General features: G+C 37.2%; 1 protein-coding gene across 2 annotated transcripts in view; it reads left to right on the top strand.

Moving 5' to 3' along the window:
* The window catches only part of LOC143029225 (thrombospondin type-1 domain-containing protein 4-like), a 126,249-nt gene extending 103,605 nt beyond the window's left edge, over positions 1–22,644 (top strand). The window contains exons 10-18 of one of the 2 annotated variants that reach the window (XM_076191824.1): positions 4,271–4,528; positions 6,711–6,840; positions 7,286–7,439; positions 8,685–9,087; positions 10,548–10,744; positions 11,649–11,787; positions 18,450–18,572; positions 19,647–20,063; positions 22,071–22,644. In XM_076191824.1, the coding sequence (XP_076047939.1) occupies positions 4,271–4,528; positions 6,711–6,840; positions 7,286–7,439; positions 8,685–9,087; positions 10,548–10,744; positions 11,649–11,787; positions 18,450–18,572; positions 19,647–20,063; positions 22,071–22,180 (1,931 nt within the window). In that variant the 3' untranslated portion in view covers positions 22,181–22,644. The remainder of the gene's footprint in view (positions 1–4,270; positions 4,529–6,710; positions 6,841–7,285; positions 7,440–8,684; positions 9,088–10,547; positions 10,745–11,648; positions 11,788–18,449; positions 18,573–19,646; positions 20,064–22,070) is intronic. The other variant, XM_076191825.1, reaches the window with a different exon arrangement.
* Positions 22,645–23,880: the final 1,236 nt, after the last annotated feature.

Genomic DNA, 23,880 nt, shown 5'->3' with positions numbered 1-23,880 from the left:
AAAAGGTGCAATGAGGCTAAAGACAGAAGAGACAAAGCCTGGAAAAAATAGAAAAAAGACAAAAAAAAAAAAAATCCAAATGGCAAACATATATAAAACTCAGGAACAAATGTGTGAATATACGCAGGAAAGAAAAAAGAAATTATAAAAAAGATATTATAGACAAATGTAAGGATCAACCCAAACTCTTTTACAGATATATAAATGACAAACTAAAGGATAAATATGAAATAGTAAAACTGCATGAAGGAGATAAAGAATATATAGATGACACAAAAATGGCAGAAGTTATGAGCAGACATTTCAGGTCTGTTTTTACAATTGAGAGCTCACAACTTTGTGAAGATGGACAACAAGAAAGATCTTCTAAAATGAAAAAAATAAAGGTAACACAAAAAGAAATAAGGACCAAATAAAAAACCTAGGTGTTAGGAAATCGCATGGACTGGATGGAATTGCAAATTGGATACTGAAAGAGTGTATAGACGAACTGACAGACAAATTATACAAGATAATAGACTTTTCACCCAAAGAAGGAAAGGTATTGCAAGATTGGAAAGATGCATAGTACTGTACTGATATATAAAAGAGGAAACAAAGAAGATCCTACAAACTTCAGACCAGTATCCCTTACAAGCACAGTAGCAAAAATATGTGAAAAAATCATCAGAAACAAAGGGGCCAAGCACTTGGAAGAAAATAAAATAGTAAACCCTAAACAATTTGGCTTTAGAAGTGGAAGATCTTGTACCACAAACTTAATATGCTTTTACTTAAGATTAATTGAGATAATACAAGAAAGAGATGACTGGGCAGATTGCACCTTCTTGGACTTGCAGAAGGCATTTGACAAAGTTCCACATAAAAAATTTAATAAGAAAAATTTAAATAACAAGAGGAATACAAGGTAAGCTACTGGAATGGATGAAGGATTTCTTAACTGGGAGAAAAATAAGAGTGGTACTTAGAGATAAAATTTTGAACTTGGAAGATGTGAAGAGTGGCATCATGCAAAGCTCTGTATTGGCTCCTTTGATGTTTGCCATATATATAAATGATATGGATGAGGGAGTAAATCGTTACATGAACTTCTTTGCTGATGATGCCAAATTAGTCAAGAGAGTAAGAACAGAAGAAGATTGCAGATTGCTACAAGAAGACCTAAACAAAATATGGGAATGGAGTCAGAGATGTGAGATGAACTTCAACACTAAGAAATGTAGCATAATGGAATTTGGAAAATTTGGTCAATATAAAATTGGAAATGAGGAAGTCAAAAGAGGTCAATTCAGAAAGGGACCTAGGAGTGATCATCTCAAGTGACATGACACCTGATAAACATGTCAACAAATTATTTGGAGAGACTTTTAACTTATTAAGATCAATGAAAGTGGCCTTCGACTACATGGATGAAGAAGTGGTAAAGAAAATAGTGGTTACAATAATAAGACCTAAACTAGAGTATGCTGCAACACTATGGGCACCTAGCACAAAAAAGGACATATGAAAATTAAAAAGAATCCAAAGAGCAGCGACAAAAAGGGCACCTACACTATCAAATTTGACATATGAACAAAGATTGGAGAAATTACATCTATCAACACTGGAACAGAGAAGAGAAAGAGGTGATTTGTTGACCATTTACAGAATTATGAAAGGGATGGAAATTCTCAATAGAGACAACTTATTAAAATGGGACAGAAGAGAAACAAGAGGACACGAAAAGAAGCTAAAGAAGGACAGTTACAAAAGAGACCTGAAAAGGAATAGCTTCCCACATAGTGATTGATGTCTGGAACAAACTAAATGGAGAAACAGTGAGTGCCAAAACTATACACAATTTTAAAAATAAACTGGATACCGAGAGATACAAAAACGGGTCATTATGAGCATAGCTCTTGTCCCATAAAATACAACTAGGTAAATACACACACACACACACATGACAGGCATGGAAATACTCAATAGAGAGAACTTGTTAAATTGGGATGAGAGAAACACAAGAGGGCATGGAAAGAAGCTCAAAAAAGATAGTTATAGGAGAGATCTGAAGAAATAGTTTTCCACACAGAATGGTGGACACTTGGAACAAACTGGATGAAACAATAGTGTGTGCAAAAACCATACATGAATTTAAGAGCAAACTAGACATTTAGAGATACAAAGGTGGGACACCACGAGCATAGCTCCCCTTCCCGTAAGATACAACTAGGTAAATACTAGGTAAATCATATATATATATATATATGTATGTATTTACCTAGTTGTATTATACAGGAAGGGGAGCTATGCTCGTAGTGACCTGTCTTTGTATCTCGCAATATCTAGTTTGTTCTTAAATTCTTGTATGGCGTTTGCACACACTATTGTTTCATCCAATTTGTTCCAAACATCAACCACTCTATGTGGAAAACTTTTTTTTCAGATCTTTTCTATAACCATCCTTTTTGAGTTTCTTTTCATGTCCCCCTTTTTTTTTATTCCACTTTTCTCAATCTTCTCTGTCAGGGACTTCCATGCCTTTCATGATTCTGTAAATGCCCAACAGATTTCCTCTTTCTCTTCTTTGTTCCGGGGTTGGTAGTTCCAGTTTAGACAGTCTTTGCTCGTATGTCAATTTTGAAAATGTTGGGATCATCTTTATCATTGCTCTTTGGATTCTTTCTATTTTCCTAATATTCTTTTTTGTACTGGATGTCCATAGTGTCGCAGCGTACTCCAATCTTGGTTTTATCAGTGTGACTAGTATTTTCTTTACCATTTACTCATCCAAGTAATTAAAAACCACCTTTATTGATCTTGGTAAATTATAGGTTTCTCCGACTATTTTGTTTATAAGCTTGTCTGGGGACATGTCTTTGGTGATAATTAATACTGGGTCCTTTTTGTAACCAGCTTTCTTTACTTCCTTTGTGCCAATTTTATATTGTTCTGATATCTTTTTTTTTTTTTTTTACTTTTTCCAAATTCCATTATACTACATTTCCTAATGTTGAAGTTCACTTCCCACTTTTGATACCATTCCCAGACCTTGTCCAGGTCATTCTGTAGTGATTCAAAGTCTTTTTCCATACTTACTTTCTTTAGTAGTTTTGTGTCATCTGCAAAGAAGTTCATGTAGCATTTTACACTTTCATGTCATTTACATATATAGCAAACATTATTGGAGCCAATAATGAACCCTGTGGGACTCCACTATCATTTCTCCCCAGTTAGAATTTTTATCTCAGAAGACCTCTCTCATTTTTCTCCCATGCAAGAAATCTTCCATACATTTCAGTAATTTTCCATGTACACCTCCTGTTGTTTCGAGTTTTCTTAATAGTTTTTTTTGTGGTACTTTATCAAATGCCTTTTGTAAGTCCAGGAAAGCACAGTCTAACCATCCATCCCTTTCTTGCATTTTATGTATAATCTTGAGTAAAAACAAATCAAGTTTGTGGCACATGATCTTCCCTGTCTAAAACCATATTGTTTTGGATTCAGTATATTGCTCTTTTCCAGATGTTTAGTCCATCTACTTTTGATTATTTTTTTCACAGATTTTAGCTATTGTACTTGTATTGTGCATCTGTGTGTGTGCATATATATATATATATATATATATATATATATATATATATATATATATATATATATATATATATATATATATATATATATATATATATATATATATATGTATATATATATTTATATATATACACACCATAAATTGCAGCATACAAGTCAAGTTTTCATACCTAAAAAAAATCTTTCCAAAACTATGGGTCGACTTATATGGTGGTTATAAAATTCAAATCTTCCCCACCAAGTTGTAAACAAATGGGACAGCACTCTTATAACAATCACTGTACACCATTTACCATACCCCCAGCAGGTTGCCACAAATATATCCCACTAAAACTTATGTTTAGTGAATATATTTGACATATTAACACAAAAATATAAAATTCACTGGTACGCCTAAATTTTGGGCCGAGCCTAATGTATGATTGGGGGTCAATCTATAAGGTAGGTATAGACCTAACTCAGAATTTTTAGCTAAAATTCTTAAGGTCAATTTGTATACCAGGTAGACTTGTATACTGCAATTTACAGTATATATACATTTTTGGGAAAGTAGTAGTGGGGTGCTTAGCTACTAGACAACTATTGGGTGCCCAGAGGCAAAGGCCAAATACTAATAGGACTCTGTAGATAAGAAAAAAATTTACTAATTTTTTCTTTATGCTGATGTTGTTGCATAACACTTACCCTCCTCCTGCAGGTCCAGTCAATGATGCCATGTCTAGCAACTCCCACTCAAATGCCATTTATGGTCGGCGATGGCAAGAGAAGCAGGAGGAGGCAGAGAAGGAGAAGAAAAAGAAAAGGAAGGAAAAAGGCTTGGAGAGAAAGACAAACAAGAAGGATGATGAGATGGAGAAAAGAAGGAAGGAAGAGAGGAGGAAGGAAAAGAGGAGGAAGAGAAGATATGAATGGAAGGCTGTTGGGTTTACCAGCTGCACCAAAACCTGTGGAGGAGGTGAGTATGTATGTGTATGTATGTATATATGTATATACATACCGTATTTTCCGGCATATAGTGCGCGACTTTTTTCCGTTGGAAGGGCCTAAAATTGGGGGGTGCGCGTTATCCGGTGGTGCGCATTATCTACGGCCTACAATAAAAATTCTGCGGCTGTGTGTGTAATTTTTTTTTCACAACAACGTGACGATGTTGGCCGTCACAAAGTCGGGACGGCACACTTCTCCATGACGTTCCGTGAGAACAAGAAGAACAGCCATGGTGACATGAAAGAATACGCCAGCATGGGCTATAAATATTTGGTATAGGTAGGTATCTATCGAATCTTATTTTTCATGTTTAAATAGGCCTAAACACCATGAAACATGACCAATATTCATGATATTTGCCCATGTTCACAGCATCCTAGTTTGAATTTTTATATTGGCTTTGTTGCTTCACTTTAGGTATGGTACAAATTCCATTGCGGCCGTTCATATACTCGTGTCAAACACCTGACTACAACACCCTCTTTCGGGAGTTATATTAACTAAACGTCACCTCGATGAGAGACTCCTATTTCACCACTGTCATTGCAGGTTCAAAGCTAAAACGAAACAGTCTGTAGTTTGTTTCAGTATTAAAAAAAAAATGGTAAAGACGAATTATTTTCTCAAGATATAAAATGAACATTTTCTGTAAAAATCCTGAAATTTTTCTGTATATTTTACTTTCAATCAACTTTTTTTAGATCATATTTCCTACAAACTATTTAAGCTGCAAAGTAATAAGGGACCAACGCACAACATGAGTCATATACCGGTACATGTAGTTCCGAGTTTTTCTTAGTTGTGTCCTGATTGATGCCTAAACTGACACTTAATTTTGTGACAAATCAACAGATTTTCCAGCGGTGGCTCTAGCCAGTGAAAAATACTTCTCCATGTAACCTCGTTCACATGATACTAAGTAATTAATCGCCGTTATTTCATTGGTTTATTTTTACTAACATTAATCATCGTAGTCTATGCAAATATTTGGGATCCGTAAAACAGCACTGGTACCAACACCATGAACGTTGGCCGTTTTAGCTCACCTGGAATATGCTAGATCAGGGCCGAGATTGACAGTTCTATTGCCAATCTAGCCTACACTAAACACCCTCTTGCGAGAGTTTGTTAAACTAAACGTCACTTCAGTAAAGACATTTATGAACCGAAACATAGTTTGTTGCTGCATGGCGATAAAAACTTGTACACGGTGATAAAAACTTGTACACGGTGATAAAAACTTGTACACGGTGATAAAAACTTGTAAGATGAATTATTCCCTCAGGATAGTAAATTACAATTTTTCTGTAAAAATCCGAAATTTTTCATGTACATTTTGTATTCAATAAACTTTTCATGGCTCAAATTTCCCACTAAACAATGGACCAACGCAAGCAGAAGTCGCATACATGCAGTTCACGAGCTTTAGCCACCAGTGACTTTTCCTGGCATGCGCGTTATACGTCGGTACGCGTTATCTGTGTACTGAGATAACGAAGTGCATGGGTGCGCATTATAACCCGATGCGCATTTTAAGCCGGAAAATACAGTACATAAAATTTGTGTGCATTTACTTAGTTGTGGTAAAATATAGTCTATTTCAGCAAGTCTTATATTAAACCACCTCTTTTGTACATCCTTTGTGATGCCTTTGGTAGCATCCTGGCTTCATGCCATATGCTGCACAGCCTAGGGTTCAAGTCCAAAAGGCAGAACTGTTAATCAAACTGTCATAACAAATCCATATATTTTAATTTGTTTGTTGTTCAATAATGATTTTAAGTTATGTCTCCCAATTTGTAAAACATTCACCAAAGATTAGCATTTCTTGAATTTCATGAAAAGTGTGTTCTCAAAATAGGACCAATACTTGAGTCATGAATATATTTGAGTACTTATCAATATCTCCCTGAAGAAAAGAAGTGATCTGGTCACCACCCAGCAATGAAAGAATATCAAAATATAATTGACCCACAAACACCATCTATCTATACAGAGGATACATTATGCCTAATCTTACAGTACTCATCACTAACACAGTAAAGATGTTTGGACAAAATTTATTCTAAGAGTAATTTATGGGTAAACTCAAAGACTGTGGGCTTCCTGCAAGATAGAACTTAAGGAAGTGACAAATGAACCTTTTCCAGGGAGCCATACGACCCGGGTGGTCTGTGTCAAGCGACGCAAGGGGAGCGAGGTCCCTGACAGGTACTGTGCAGGGCAAGACCTTCCAGCACGGCAGACAGTACGGTGCAACCTGAAGCCTTGTCCTGCCATGTAAGTTTTGTATACCTGGTGTCAGGCATAGCAGGTAGGTTACAAGTCTTAGTTAAGGTGAGTGATCTATAGCTTGGTCACTAACAGAGAAGCATAAGATCATCATTCATTCTTGTATACATGACTAAACTATTCCATGCTAAATCAAGTATCCCTAGACATAAACCCAGATTAAAAAAAAACTCTTGATTTTCACGAATCTAACAGACCTGTGTTTAGGTCATCATCCAGCTCCAAACACATACTTGGACTTTACACAAACACCACAGACACCAGATGCTGTCACCATGTACAAAACACAGACCATTATCTTACACTTCTCAACATGCAATACAGGGAATGTATTCCCATTCATTCTCTAAATTTTTTACCCTTAGAAAAGTTCCTTATATTATACCATATAATATTGTATTATGCCATTATCTCTATCATATTTTCCCTCTAGGTGGATGCCAGAGGCCTGGGGTCCCTGTAGTGTTACATGCGGCCTTGGGGTCCAACGGAGGAAATTCTCATGCCAGCAGGAGGTTTCCCCTGCAGTTCTTGTTAGCGTCTCAGAGGCAGCTTGCACCAAGCCACCCACTCTTCCTGAGGCACAGGTAATAACCTCATAAAATCAGACTTAGACCATTAACTTCTTCAATACAAGTCAAATTCTTGCACATAGCATCGGATACCTGATGTGCAATGATTTGATGATGCATCACAATGCTCACATTATGAAATATAAAATCACTCCTGATTTACTTATTCTCAGGGGTGTCCGCAGGAATCTTTGTAGGCAGGGGCAAAATTAAAAATGTTATACATATTTGGTTAATGGTATAATGTTATATCAAGATACCTCAAATTGGCCACATAGGCATATATGTACATGATCTAAATGAGTTACATTTTGACTTTCATCAATCATTCATTTTGCATTTTCCATGTAATTTTTTATTCATTTTGTATTTTCATTGCATTTCATATTTTCCATACATTCCAGTGCGGGACAAATGCCCCCCCTTGCCCCCCCCCCACAGATGCCCATGCTCATTCTCTTTCACTCTGAGTAATATTAAGCACAGAAAATGGGATCAAGCCAGTTCACAGAACTTGGTGATCCACTCAGCTACAACTACAAAATAAATATAATCAGGATGCCAATGCTGGCTGGCATCCTCGTATACCAACTTGTGCCTTGTGATGTCTATATAGGTGTCATCATATGGAAGATGTTAATACCAGTAGGTCACATCCGAGTTGAGCAAGATAGGTGAGAGTAGGTCTATTGGGTACTCGACTGTATAGGCTTTGGGTCCCAGAAATTTGGTTGTATTACGATACACTGCACTGTCTGCTGGTTAGGAAGTTTATTAGCTATTTCTTGTCATTGTAGTGGATATCTACTTCTTATGATGTATGTATCTAGGGATTTTATCAAATGTTTGTTTATGTCTATTGCAACTATAACCATTCTTTCTGGTGGTGCTTTCCTATGGTATCTCTCTCACATCTGTTGGGTAATATTTATAAGAAGTGTGCTGGTGGAGTGGCCCTCTTAAAACCCATGTTGGTTTGGGGAAGTGGGTAGATTAGTTATGCTTCTTTTAGCTATTAACCTTTCCTGATGTTGTCCAGAAAAAACTCTTGACTTTGGGCCATGATGGTTAAGATGGCCAAGTCCCTTCAGTATAATAACAAAGGTGTCTTGATTATTGGAAAGACCTCACACCCCTCCATGTCAGCTGCACAAAATTGTATCCTTTTAGCTTGAACAAAATTAATAAAACATATCACTGTGATGGAGATTAGCCAGAGACATCTCATTTTGAACATCAATTGTCATCACCTTTTTTCAGGTATGTGACCAAGGCCCATGCAACAAGGCACCTTCATGGGAAGCTGGTGAATGGGGCTACTGCTCAACACAGTGTGGGATGGGGTCCAGGTCAAGAACAATCACCTGTGTAGGTTCCTCAGGACCTCTTCTAGACCACTACTGCTCCCAAGTTCCAGAACCAAAGCCTGTTAGTGAGGAACCTTGTGACATGGGCTCTTGTGCTGTAAACACCTGGTTCTTCTCAGAATGGGAGACAAAATGCTCAGAGGAGTGTGGGCATGGGATCCAGCGGCGCTCAGTTTACTGCTCAGGCGATGTTCTTGACAACCGAGTGACTGAGACCTCCTGTGACCCAACAAAACGACCAGAGGACACTAGGGTTTGCCATGAGGACAAAGGTTGTGGTGGCAAGTGGTTCGCAGGTAAATATCCTTCACCCCATTTACTATGCCCAGATTGTAGGGAGTACAGTGAGACCTCTCATTAACGGACGTTGATTAGCTGTGTTTGTGGTGTTTTTGCTGTGATTTTGAGTGGTTTTTGGGTGGCATAGTGATTGCACGCACTAAACAACAGCACCAAAAACACTGAAAACAAAGCAAAAACACCACAAACACAGCTAGTTAACGTCCATTAATGAGAGGTCTCACTGTATTACTAATAATAGAGAGAAAGATACATATATATATATATATATATATATATATATATATTTATATATATATATATATATATATATATACATACATATACACATACATATACTAAGGGCTTTTTCCTCCTTACAAGGGGAGGTAACCAAAGTCAAAGACATAAATCCACCCACACCCATTTCATCCCCACCCACTCCACTTCCATTCACCACCCCTCGGTCCCTCTTTTCTTGGCTCCTCTTGGATGATGGGTCATCCCTGCGTCTCACCCATTGCTCTGGGACAGTAGCAATACAACAAGACACAACACATCCACAGCAAGGTCACTTCATTTAATCAGCGATCCCCCCCTTCCATCCCCTCATGCAGAAAAAAGAGACGACTGGGAGAAATTCCTTTATGCTGTGTCAAATTTGCATTCACACATACTCCTTAACCACCCCATCCCCAACCCACTCCCTTCCATGCATCACAGCATCATCCATACACAACCATTCTCCACTCACTCCTATCTTCTCCCTTCCTTCCTCAACAGACATCCCCCTCTTTCCCAACACCCCTTTTACCCCATCCATCCATCTCATCCTTGGTCGTCCCCTCATGTTCACTCCATCCACCTCTGCTTTCCACACTTCTTTTACTAATCTTTCTTCACTCATTCTTTCCATGTGTCCAAACCATATCTATATATATATATATATATATATATATATATATATATATATATATATATATATATTATATATATATATGTATATATATATAAGATAACTTTCAGTAATAAATCTTACATGTTAGTAGCACTGTCCTGTCATAACCATTCATCATTGTCACTGGGAGCCATTACTTTCTGGCAAAATCTGGGGTAGTGGACTGACTGATTATTGTAATTGTATCTGATTGGCTGTTAATATCAAAATGCTCAGTAATGTCAAAGAAGAAACTAATACAGCATGATCATTGCTTCATATATTATTGGGCACCCTGTGACCTTGAATGAAGGCCAAATTCCTGTTTTATTAAAATGAAGCTTGTTTTACTAAATAAAATTTATTTTCCACTAAAATAAAGGGAGGGAGGGAGGGGTGGTGAATGGAAATGGAGCAGGTGGGGATGAAATGGACAGGAGTGGAATTATCCCTTTTGACTTTAGCTACCTCCCTTGAAGGGGGGGGGGAAATCCCTTGGTATATGTACATATGTACTAAAATAAAGACTTTGACTCACAGGACCCTGGAGTGAGTGCAGTGCCGAGTGTGGCCCTGGAAAGCAAACTAGGGCAGTGGTATGTGTGGTATGGTCCCGTGGACAATGGAAAGTGGCTGCTAGTGTTGGTAATTGCAAGGAAGACCTTCGCCCTGAGACAAGTCGGGAGTGTGCACAGGCCAGTTGTGCTCCCAGATGGTACATGTCACAGTGGTCAGAGGTGAGATTTATCTTGTTATCTGTCAAGTTTCTCTTTGTAAAAATCATGCTTATTTTCTTGCTGATTTCCACCATTAGGTCCTTAATGTGTGAGCTGGATTTGAGAAAACTAATAGTGTAGCCCATAATTTTAGGGCACTTGGCCAATTCCTCCCATTGGACAAAAGCCAATCCTGGGCCTCACTCCTCAAGAAGAAGTTGGACTGTTGTCTGTGTTGTATTGGAGTCCGTTTCTTTGTCACTGGCTGAAAGTGGTAGGAGTGAGCAGTTGCCAGTTGTCAGCTCTTCATGTATGAAAAAGTGTAAGGAATGCAGTTGAGGTTAATAGATCTTGGGCCCAGTCCAAGAACTGAGCATCAGTCCTTCAGGGCTGTATTTCCTCATGGAGGTGAGGAGGTTGACTTGACAGGTTTTGACAATGGGCAGCTTCATCTTGCAGGACCACCACAAGTAGGTACCCATCTTTGGCCCCTACAATAAAAGAATTACACCAGTAGCATACTTGCCCAAGACCTTCAACAATCTTCCATCAGTACTGTGCAACACATACATACAAAACAACATTCACTCCGATCACAATACAAGCATTTGTGAGGCACCTTATTGAAGGCAAATCTAAATGCACAGAATCCACCACACCCACTCTTGTAGTACTTCAATTGCCCTTAAGTAAAAGCACAACAGATTTGATATGGATGATCATCCAATTCTGGAATTGTCTGCCAAGATGTCTGTCTTTTTTAGATATCTAACACACCTCTCATTGACCTTTGCCAGAACTTGCCAAGGGTGATTATAAGGAATGGAAAGGGAGGAGTCTCCGCACACTGTCACAGAATACACTCCCTTTGAAATAATAATGATTGTGATAATAAGGATGCTGCCCTTTCTTCTCTCCCATACAGTGCTCAGCCTCATGTGATGGAGGTGTACAGCAGCGTGAAGTCCGGTGCATGGACCCCGACCAGGAACCCTCACCAGACTGTACCCAGGTGTCTCGACCTATGACACAACAGCCCTGCAACACACACTCCTGCCATGAAGGTAAGATCTTTCTTTCTTCTTTCCTCCACCCAGAGTAGACTAGTGTAGTATTCACATTGTGCTTTGGGTTTCTTCTTTCAAGAGTGGAGAGGTTTCCAATGTCTCCCCAAGGCATCTTTTCACTCCTGTCACCCCTCCAAAACCTTCCCTTCCTTCCCCCTTTCTTCACTCTCATTTCTTCCCCCCTTCCCTCTTTCCTTCCCTCCTCTTCCCTTCCACTCATCTTTACTCCTGCATAGCCTCCTTTATTTTACCATTCCCTCCACCTCTAAGGAACTTTTGAATTACAGTGAATAGCATTTTTCTCTTGTTGCTTGGATCAAGGAAACACCTTGTTGTTGTTTTTGGAATGAGAGGGCTATGTAATCGAGTGACTGGTAAGATGTAAAATCCAGTTTTGGAAAAGTATAGTATAGCACAAAATGGAGGAAAGAATAGAACACAAAAGAATTGATGAACCAACAAAGAGAGGATTGGATATGAGTAGAGTGGAATTGCCACTGGGTGTGATACTGAAGAGAACATGTCTAAGCGACACTCCAAAATGTACTCAAAGGTGGGAAACCAATGTTTTTTGGGGTTTTCAAAGGGAAAGGGGAACAATAGGAAAAGTTATGCTTATAGAAAGAGAAACTAGGTTAATCAGTGTACTAAGGAATTGAGACATCAACAACTTGATGGAGGAATTAATAGACCCAGGAATAGATTATAGAACCTTGTCTAAGCAACACTCCAAAGTCTACTCAAAGGTGGGAAACCAATGTTTTTTTGGGTTTTCAAAGGGAAAGAAGAGCAATAGGAAAAGTTATGCATATAGAAAGAGAAACTAAGTTTATCAGTGTACTAAGGAATCGAGACATCAACAACTTGATGGAGGAATTAATAGATCCAGGAGTAGATTATAAAGCCTTGCACAAAGAGATGACAAATTTACATAAAACTAACAAGGAAATAATCAGAGAGTTGAATGACCTAAAAGTGAACTAAGTATGATTAAAAGAGAAAAAAAAAAAGGAAAATGAGGATAGAAACAAAAACGAAGAACTGAAGAAAGAGATCAAAGAGCAAATACAAGCAGTGACCAAAAAAGTGGGAGAATCGATCAATGAGACGGACCTCCTTGAAACAAAAAATCAGTGGAAACAGGAACATGAAAATAAAAAAATCACTTTCAAGGAAAAAGTACAACAGCAGTTAGAGGCAAATGCAAAAAAAACAGTAAGTAAAATTATCAAAGAAAAGGAAAATTGGGTAAGAGACACAGTGTATAAAAAGAAATGCATTGTGCTTTATGGTATCAAAGAAAAACATAATGTATACAAATATAGGTGTAATATATAGGCCAAAGACATTATCATTAACAGACGACAAACTGTTATTTCAAGAACTGTCTAATTTCTGCAACCGGGATTTATTGATAATGGGTGATTTCAATTTTACTGACATTGATTGGATGACCCTTGGACATGGCCATATAGGTAGTCGCTTGATTGATTTTCTTGGTGACAATTACTTAATTCAGCATGTAAAAGAGCCCACAAGATATGAAAACTTACTCGATCTGTTGATCACTAGCCGCGAAAGCATGGTAACTGATGTAGAAGTCGGTGAATCTGTTGCAAATAGCAATCACAACTTAGTTAGATTCAAACTCCTAAAAATTTTTAGAATAGATACTTGTGTTTCTAAAATACCCGATTTCAGTAAAGCTCAGTTCATAGGACTACGTCAGGAGCTTCAGCTTACAGATTGGGAGGCAAAATTAAACGAAAGACCTGTAGATCAGATGTGGGAAATATTTCAAAATACGCTCACTAAGATGATTCAAACTTACATTCCTTTTAAGGACAGACGTCCCCCAAATCAGTCTCGCCCAAAGTGGCTCGACAAAGAAACTGAAAAAAGTATTGCTAAAAAGAGACAGGCTTATAAGAAATATAAGTGCTCGGGTGCATCTAATGACTATGAAAGTTATGTATCAATACAGAGAGATTTAAAAAATACAATAAGAAAAAGAAAACGACAATACGAAATGAACATCGCTGATAAATCCAAAGAGAATCCCAAAGAATTCTATAGTTACATTAGAGATAAAAAGGTTGTTAGGAATCACATTGGTCCACTATTATCTGCTGACGGTCAACTTGAATATTCAAATGAAGGAATGTGTAATATCTTAAACAATTATTTTAGCTCGGTATTCGTAGACGAAACACCTCAAAGTGAACTCCAAACTGAAACCTGTGAAGAGTCTAGGGTAAACTTACTCACTACGGTAAATATAACAAAAGAAAAAATTAAATGGTGTATAGATAAACTCAAAGTTAATAAAACACCAGGGCCTGACGGTTGGCATCCAAGAATCTTAAAGGAAATTAAAAATGAGATTGTTGTTCCATTAGAAATTATTTTCAAGAAATCCATCATATCCGGAGATGTCCCAAGAGAATGGAAGCTAGCTAACGTTACTCCCATATTCAAAAAAGGTGACAAAAAGAAACCAAATAACTATGGGCCTATAAGTTTGACTTCAATCGTAGGAAAAATAATGGAAACTATCATCAGAGATGCTATCGAACATCATTTAGAAAGTAACCATTTGATAAATGATAGCCAGCATGGTTTCAGACGGAAACGTTCTTGCGTGACTAACTTACTCGAATTCTACAACACAGTTATATCGAATTATGACAAAAGAAACAATATAGATTTAATATATCTAGACTTTGCAAAAGCTTTTGATACCGTCCCACACGAAAGACTACTTACTAAATTAGCTTTACACGGTATAACTGGTGGCCTATTAAGTTAGACCAGTAATTGGTTGAATGGTCGAAAACAAAGAGTTGTTTTAAATGGAAAAACCTCTAGATGGGAAAATGTTACAAGTGGAGTTCCTCAGGGTTCCGTTCTTGGGCCACTTCTATTCATAGTATATATAAATGATATAGACCATGGACTAAAATCTACTGTTTCCAAATTTGCTGATGATACAAAACTGTGTGGAATGGCAAATGATCACTTAAACCAATTAGATATTCAAGAAGATTTAGATCAATTACAGCAATGGTCTGAAAAGTGGCTAATGAAATTTAACATGAGTAAATGCAAGGTAATGCACATAGGTAAAAACAACAATAAGTACGATTACAAATTATTTGGAAATTCGTTAACAAAAGTGGATAGTGAAAAAGATCTCGGCGTAATTATCAGTAACGACCTCAAATCATCCAAGCAGTGTATTTCAGCCTCTGAAAAAGCAAATAAGATTCTAGGACTGATTGCACAATCTTTTGATTTCAAAAGTCCATCACTCATTAACAAGCTATATAAATCGTTAGTTCGTCCACATTTGGAATATGCTGTTTCTGTATGGTCACCGAATCTCATTAAAGACATTGACAGACTGGAAAAAGTACAACGGCGAGCCACAAAACTGATACCAAATATCAGAAATAAATCATACGAAAATCGACTAAAACATATGAATCTGTTTTCCCTAAAAAAGGGTAGACTCAGAGGTGACTTGATACAGGTCTTTAAGATTCTAAAGGGAATTGACAACATCAAAAGTGACAAAATTTTCACATTGAATGAAAATCAGACAAGAAACAATGGTCTCAAACTATCCAGAAATAGATTCAATTTGGAAGTAGGTAGAAACAACTTTGCCAACCGTGTAGTTAATGAATGGAATAAACTTCCTGCACAGGTAGTGCAATTTAGTTCAGTTCGAAGCTTTAAGACTCATTTAGATAAACATCTAAGCAAGATGCTGTAATGATTATAATTTATTTTATATTATTTGTTTATGCTTTGTTATCATTTGTTGTTTGATTTTCATTTATTATTAGTTATGTGTCAATTTATTATTATTTACTGTTTACCTGTTTGTTTGTTATTCAACTATACCTATGCACTTATTTATGTATTTTGTTTGTTGCATACATTATTATAGTTTTTTTTTTATTATTATTATTTTATTATTATTATGATTTTTTTTCGCATCCGACCTAGATATGGACCAAAAGGTCTCCTGTCGGCATGCTCCGCCTTTGTAAATCCTTTGTAAATCCTTTGTAAATACCAAAGAGAAAAAGAAGAGAAGGAAATTGGGAAGGAAATACTGAAAAGCGGTTCAGGACAAAGATCAAGAATTAGACAAAGAAATTGACGAGGTGCATAGAATGGGCACATACTCTAGAGAAAAACACCATAGACCAATGAAAATCAAACTAAGGGCTCAAATGATAGTTGAAGAGATACTATCAAAAGCAGCAAAACTAGCTAACAGTGAAAATTACAAAAATGTGTGAATAAAAAAGGAAATGAGTGATGAGAAAATAGAGAAAGATAAAGCACTAAGAAATGAAGCTAATGGAAAAACAAGAAAAGAACGGAGGCTGAAAAAAAGTTTTTTCTGAGGCTGAGAATATGGTACATCAGAAAAAAGGAAACATAAACCAAAAAAGAGAAGAAAAGAAAAAATTTAAAATGGCATACACAAACATAGACATTAAGATTTCTGGAATAAATGAACTAAATGACTATTTGTTCATAGAGAAACCAGACATAATGGGAATTGTGGAGACAAAATTGAAAGGTCCTATATCATCAAGTATGGTGGGACAAGGTCTATACAACCATTGGGCAAAAAATAGAATGGATAAACAGGGGGGAGGAGTCATGTTATTGACTAGAAAGGGCTTAAATGTGACAAAGATAACAGAAGGAAAAGATAATGTGGAAATGATTATGATTAAAGTTGTAAATAGTAATATGAAAAGTAGAAAATTTATAGTAGTATATGTGCCATATGACCATTGATTATTCATTGACTCAATGGGTCAAGGAAAATAGTAGATATAGAAACTATGAAGAACCGTCAAGACTAGACTTAATATTCACATCTGAGCCTGAAATCATGGACAAAATGAATTACAAGACACCAATTGGGAAGAGTGACCACATACTAATAGAGTTCAAACTAAAAGAACAAAGTGATGTGAGAAGAAATGAGAAACTTAGAGAAGGAAGATTAATAGACAACAAAACGGACTTTGTAAAACTTAGAAAAACAAATTCAAAATGCTAGCTGAGAAAAATTTTCAAATGAAGAAACAAAGATGGAAGAGAAATGGAACATATTAAAAGAAAAATACAAGGAGGGAACAGATAAATATGTGCCAGAGAAGAAAAAAAAGGGTTTACATATAGTTTTGGTGTAACAAAGTGTAGTGATGCTAAAGATAGAAGAGACAAAGCTTGGAAAAGATGGAAAAAAGACCAAAAAATGACCAAATGGTAAACATACATCAAACTGAGAGATGAATATGTAGGAAGGAAAAAAGAAACTACGAAAAAGATATAATAGATAAATGCAAAGACCAACCTAAACTATTTTACAGATATGTAAATGATAAACTAAAAGACAAACACAAAATAGTGAAACTGCACAAAGGAAATAAAGAATATATAGATGATGTAGAAATGGCTGAAGTTATGATTAGGCATTTTAGGTCTGTATTTACAATTGAAAGCTCACAAATTTGGGATGAAGGACAGCGAGGAAGATCCTCCAAAATGAAAGAAATAATAGTGTCACAGAAATTAATAAGGGACCAAATAAAAAAACCTTGATGTCAGAAAGTCACACGGGCCACATGGAATTGCAAACTGGATATTGAGAGAATGTATAGATGAACTAATGGACAAAATGCACAAGATAATTGACTTCTCACTCAAAGAAGGATACCACAAGATTGGAAAAATGCAAATATTGTTCCAATATACAAAGACAAAGAAAATCCAACAAACCATAGACTGGTATCTCTTACAAGCGCAGTGGTAAAAATATGTGAAAAAATTATTAAGAATAAATGGATTAAACACTTGGAAGAGAACAAAATACTAAATCCTAAACAATTTGGTTTTAGAAGTGGAAGATCATGTACCACAAACTTAATATGCTTTTACTGAAGTTCACTTCACTCCAGTGTTTAGGAAGAAAGTCAAGTATAAGTACACAATGGAGAGGGTGGTCAATGAAAGAGTGGTAGATAGAGCATTAATGGACTATAACCAGGAGAATAGTTGGAAGAGTTAAGGATATACATGTTCTAAGGAGAGAGAGTGGGGGAATATCAGATAATTTTTTGGTGGAAGGTAAGTTGAGAGCAGGGCCCTCACATGGGGAGGGGGGGGGGTCATATGCCCTGGGACAGCACATTTACGGGGGTGGCAATTCTAGTCTAGACATGCCATTGACAAGGCATGTCCAATCCATCCCAATACTCTTCCATCAACCCTATCTCCCATCTCCTTCCCCACCCCCACTCTCCTTCTCTCCTCATCATTTCTCACTCTCTCCAACCTTGATAGGACCAATGGAGATAGAACCAACCAGATAGAATGGAGATATAACCCCACTGCTATTGACAGGGTTCCATCAAGATAAATAAAAAGAAAGTGCCATCTAATATGAAATGGTTTAGTGAATTTCTGTCTCTACACCAAGAGCTTCTTCCCTCTCATAAGGGAAGTAGCCAAGCCAAGGCATGCATCCACTTCCATCCACCACCCTTATTCCTTCTTATCTTAGCTCCATGTAGATGAAGAGTTTAGTGAATTTGGAACTTAAAAACCTTTTTTTTCCATTTCAGCTCAGGCAGACCAGAGTGCACGCAACACATCTGGGAATGAATCAAGTTCAGCTGAAGATGTTGCTGAAACTGCCACAGTACCAGTGGAAAAGACTCAAGACAGTTTAGAGAGAAAAGGTCCAGGTATGTCATGCTGGTAGTAAAATGTAACTGTAGATTTGTCAACTCTTCCCTTTGCCACAGTGGTAAACATTACTGATTCTATTGTGGTAAACTTCAGGTAGTTTTATTCAGCTCATGGATTAACCCTGATCTGAACAGGAATTTATGTGACCAATCAAGACCTTAAATTGCTTCAGGTTGTCAACCATAAGCTGAATCAAATTGCCTTGTGGCTGCCACAACAAAATAAAGTATGTCATCATGTTTACCCTTTACTGGCCACAGGTTGCTTTAAAGAGAATAAAATAATCTGGTATTAGCCAGAACAAAATGTTTAGATGTCCTAATTAGGATACTTAACCCATAAAGGGTTAGTTAAAATAGTTCATTAATTGGGGATTAAATTAATTTCATTATATCCTCTTCCCTCCCACCTCCCTCACCACTTATCATGACTGTTTGGAAGTTCTTTTCCCAGTTAAGAATGTCTTCAACCTCAAGAATGGTAATATACCTTAACGTTTTTGTTCTGTCTGGCAATAAGGATTATGCTCACCTGTGGAGTGGATGGACCCCAGGTGTCATCAACACAAGTATCCAGTCAGTCCAGGGGTTGTCTGGTCCCCAAGATGATTAGAATGGTCTGGAGGCAAAACAAGGCCTGGAAATTATAGTGCTATTTAGAAAGGGTTAAAAATAAATTAAAAGTTAATTCACACTTCATCACATCATTTCTTTACCATCATCATGTTACTGTTCCATCACAATTTCTCATGGCTTTAAATGGAACTGTTCATGCTATAAAGTTCTTCAAGTCTTTCTACCTGGAGATGTGTGAAAAATTATGAAGGAATGGTGACGATCCCTAATGTGGATGTGATGTGATGACAGTGTGTCAAATAGTGTGACCTGGCCTGTATTCATTAACTTACTCTAGCCATTTCAGCCTAATTCAGCCCCTCATGAGACCACCCTTGAAGTCTCTTTAGGAGGGTTTCTTTGACCTGTTTTACTGAGTGGGTCTTGTGCAATAACAGACCTACAGATAGCTTGGATCCTCTCCCTCAATTGCTGAGTGACTTTCCCCTCCTGCAGGACCCATAAGGGTAGGGATGATGGTGCCCCCAAGGGCAAGACCAAGGGCTAGGAAGGGATTTAGAGGAGGACCCTTACGCTTTCGCCCAGGCAATAGGAACATAACGAGAGGAGGAGGAGGTGCCCTCTGGAGGAAGGGCAGAAGAAATGGCCGGTTTCGTTTAGCTAGGGGAGGCCCTGGGCAACCCCATATGAGGAATGGCCGCCACCCCTTGAGGTCCTTCCGCCAAGGAGGAACCCCTTCACCGGGGACAGTGTCTCCAGAAACCTCATCTCCAGGGACCCTGTCACAGGGGACCTCATCAGAGACACCTACCCAGTCCAGCCCTCCTCATATCTTTGCTCCAGCACGTATACGACCTGGGCCCCCAGTTCGAGGACCAACAAAACAAGATCACCAGCAGAGTCTCTCAACAGGTCGGAGAGATAAGAAAAGAGAGGAAGGAGAAGGCTTGGGGTGCTGTCAGCTTGTAGTGGACAAGGCTTGCGTCCACCCGCTTAAATCATCTCTCCAGTGCTTGACCCCTTCACCTTCCCTCTTCCCCCACCTCTCCTTCCCTTCCCCCCACCTACCCCTCAAGCACTTGGTCCTACTTCACCAGGGTAGATGGACACTTGAACTAAAGAATGCTGGAGGAATGCTCTCTTTGTGATTCTCCAAGGAGCATTTCCAAACCCTCCTCACACATTTTTTATTTGTTTATTTATTCATTTTTCCCCTTAAGAGGCACCAGATGAACATGCTTTTTATTTTTGGCCATGGCCATCCTTTTGCAGTTGGAATGTCACAAGCTTGTGCTTTGGTCTTTGCAAGTGGGGCCTTGGGCTATGTCCTCAAGAACAAGAGTGACCTGGTCTCCACGCATGGGGTTATACACTTGCTACAAAAAATAAACACTTTGGCAGACATATTTTGTTTTTCCAAGCTTGGAATTAGAGAAACTTGTATTACTCTGCAGTAACTTACCACCTTACAAACAGGCATACCAATTCATTTTAAACACAAAGTATATCTGCCCTTGTGTTTGATAACTTTTTGTAGTGAAAATGTATTCAAGCTTTTATGGGACTAAAAGGGTACAGTGCACAGGTAGATTCCTGTATTCCAACAGTATTTAGGCCAATGATATAATATTCTGTCTGTCTCCACACAAATGAATTATACCATTTCAAAATTTGATTGACAAAGATTACATTGCACAGGTTCTTTGTAGTTATGCTTGGCTAGGGGTGAATTTCTTTTTAAACATACTTTAGGTATCTAAAATGATCACCAGTATCTCAGAGTATCATGCACCATATATATATTCATAATCATAAAAATATTAACTGGATCAATTAACAGATCTAACTAGTGAAATGTGATCTAGTTTGATTGCTACATGACTATTTTGAAATTAACACTAGAAGACATGAAATAGGTCAACTTTACAAATACACATGTGCATACACAAACAGACTCAAAGGGTAGCTACCAAACTGGTTCCCAGCATGGTTGATGAACCATACAAGAAGAGACTAAAAACATTGTAGACGCCAACATCAAAATATCAAAGACAACAAGGGGATGTGATGACAGTATTCAAGTCACTAAATGCAACAAACTACATTGATAATGAGTAAACCAAGACTCTGCTGACATAAATAATGAACTGTATAAATTAAAAACAAACTAATCTTTTAACATATTATGAATATATATATATATATATGAGACATAAAACACATGTGCGCTTACCCTTACTTGGGTGAATTTCACAAGAGAAATGAGACTTTTGGTGTGTAGAGAGGTCCCCACCCACCCCAGCTAAATAAAATTGCATGGCAGCAGCCAAATCAAATTTATGAATTGTGAGCAGTGAAAAATAAATTCGGATTGTGACAAAAGCCCCACTCTGAGGGTATGGAACCCTACAACTCCTCTTCAGTCTTAGTGTCATATGGTATTTGATACCTGGTGCTAAAATTTCATACGAATGCTTGAGAGCACCACAATGCTGTATATGATAATTTTTATTAATTGAAATTGCTTGATAATTTTGTGCTACTAAATGACCATAAGTTTCATTCATGAAAATCATATTCTGCTTCTGCTTTTGAAGAGAGGAGGTTGAAATTGATGCTCCTAGACAGCTGAAGGCTTTAACAGCTACCATTTGCCTCTACTAAAATGCTTTTGAAATTTTTGCAGTCTTATGTAGATAATTCAGTGTCAGTTAATCATGTCAATATATGTTGTATAAATGTGATTAATTTTGATTAATCAGTTAAGTTTTGTACAGTATCTAACATAATGACTTTTTTTTAACTCAATGTATGATACATAAAACCATTTAATTGTAACACTTATCCAGTAACAGTTTTTAGAATGAAGGGTTTTGATAAACTAGGATTACTTTTCTAATGTTGTGATTAATGTTGCAGGGGCATGCATGGACCGGATGAAAAACTGCCATCTTGTGTACAAGGCACGCTTATGTAGACTCAAATACTACAATAAGCTTTGCTGCCAGACCTGTTCTCAGCACCAGTGAAGTGCTGACATCAACAGACCTGCTCTCAGCACCAGTGAAGTGCTTGCATCAGCGGACCTGTACACAGCAGCAGCAGCGAAGAGTTGACATCAATCAACTCATTCACAGCATCAGTGAAAATTTGGCGTTAACCGACTTGCTCATAGCAACAGTGAAGCCAAGACATCACAACATCAATGGAGAAGTGCTCACTGTACCAACGCATTGATGACAATTTTAGTTTCTGCTTTTTTATTTTAAACTGCATTGCTTGGATGAGCTACAGAATGTTAGCAGCAAACGTGAGCAAATGGAAGGTGATGAAGCTCCCAGGAAACGAGCATAGTGTTCTTTCACAGCACATGTCCACGTGCCCTGTGTCATTTAGCCAGTATGCCTGCAGTGTATTGCTAGTACAGTTTAAAAAACAAAAGTCCACAGAACATTATTGAGTGAGAGAAGACTAATAAAATGCTGTGCAAGAATACATTGTACTTGTTCACCATCTAGAAATCCTAACTTTGTGAATACTTTGTACTTGTAATGTGTAAACACACACCACTCATGCATCTGGGGACCTATGTTAAATTGTGTATGGGTGAATATCCCATCCAGTGTACATGTGTAAACAGCACATGCTTATATAATATATGAGTTGGAAATCTGGCAGGCAGAAGAATATATTTTCTGCTAAAAAAAAATTCATTGTGAACTCCCATTCAAAAATGAAGGATTGTTATATGAACTGTGTGACAGAACTGTGTGGGGAACATGTAATCAAGTTAGTTGGAGTAAGTTGAGGAAGCTTCAAAGTATTTAGAAAGATATAAAGTGAAAAGAAGGTGCACGGGAAACAGAATACCAATATGAAAATTAGGTGAAGTGAATTGCACAATGAGATATACAGCGGAGAGGCATAACTCACTTGTAATAAACTCATAAAAATGGGGTACATATATATATGTACATATATATATATATATATACATATATATATATATATATAAATAAATAAATCTATATATATACATATATATATATATCTATCTATATATATATACATATATATATATATATATATATATATATATAATATATATATTATATATATATATATATATATATATATACATATACATACATATATATACATATACATACAAAATACAACTAGATAAATACTAGGTAAATACATATATATATATATATATGTATGTATATATATATATATATATAATATATATATGTGTATATATATATATATATTTCTAAATAGAAATGTAGTAGCACATTTGTAGATAACACACAGGAACCCACAGTCGGAGAAAGAATAAACTTCGAATAGAGAATAATCCTATATTTCGGCTATCAACTGTAGCCCTCTTCAGGAAAGTACATAAGATAGAGAACAGAGGGGACTTATAAACTACAGTAAGAAGAGATGTGGACAGTTGACCTCACTCAGATGCGGGGCTAACTGGGGTGGCGGAGGAGGGAGGGGGTGAGGAGAGGGGAGGATGTAACGTCCGCACGAGCTTATTTATTGCTGCGCGTGAGATAATGTCAGGTGTCCACTGCCCTTTAGAAATATTAATATTAGGGCATTCCTCAATTAATGCTGATTCGACTATTTTCCTCCTGAAACCACAGTGGGACTTGAACACTAATCTGGCCTTACCCCAGTCGAAAGAATGATTCTTATTTTTAACATGAAGAAATAC

This window comes from Oratosquilla oratoria, chromosome 10 (genome assembly GCF_046742065.1).
Source record: "Oratosquilla oratoria isolate Oo_2021 chromosome 10, ASM4674206v1, whole genome shotgun sequence".
Lineage (NCBI taxonomy): Eukaryota > Metazoa > Arthropoda > Malacostraca > Stomatopoda > Squillidae > Oratosquilla > Oratosquilla oratoria.
This window is presented reverse-complemented; position numbering and strand designations above follow the sequence as displayed.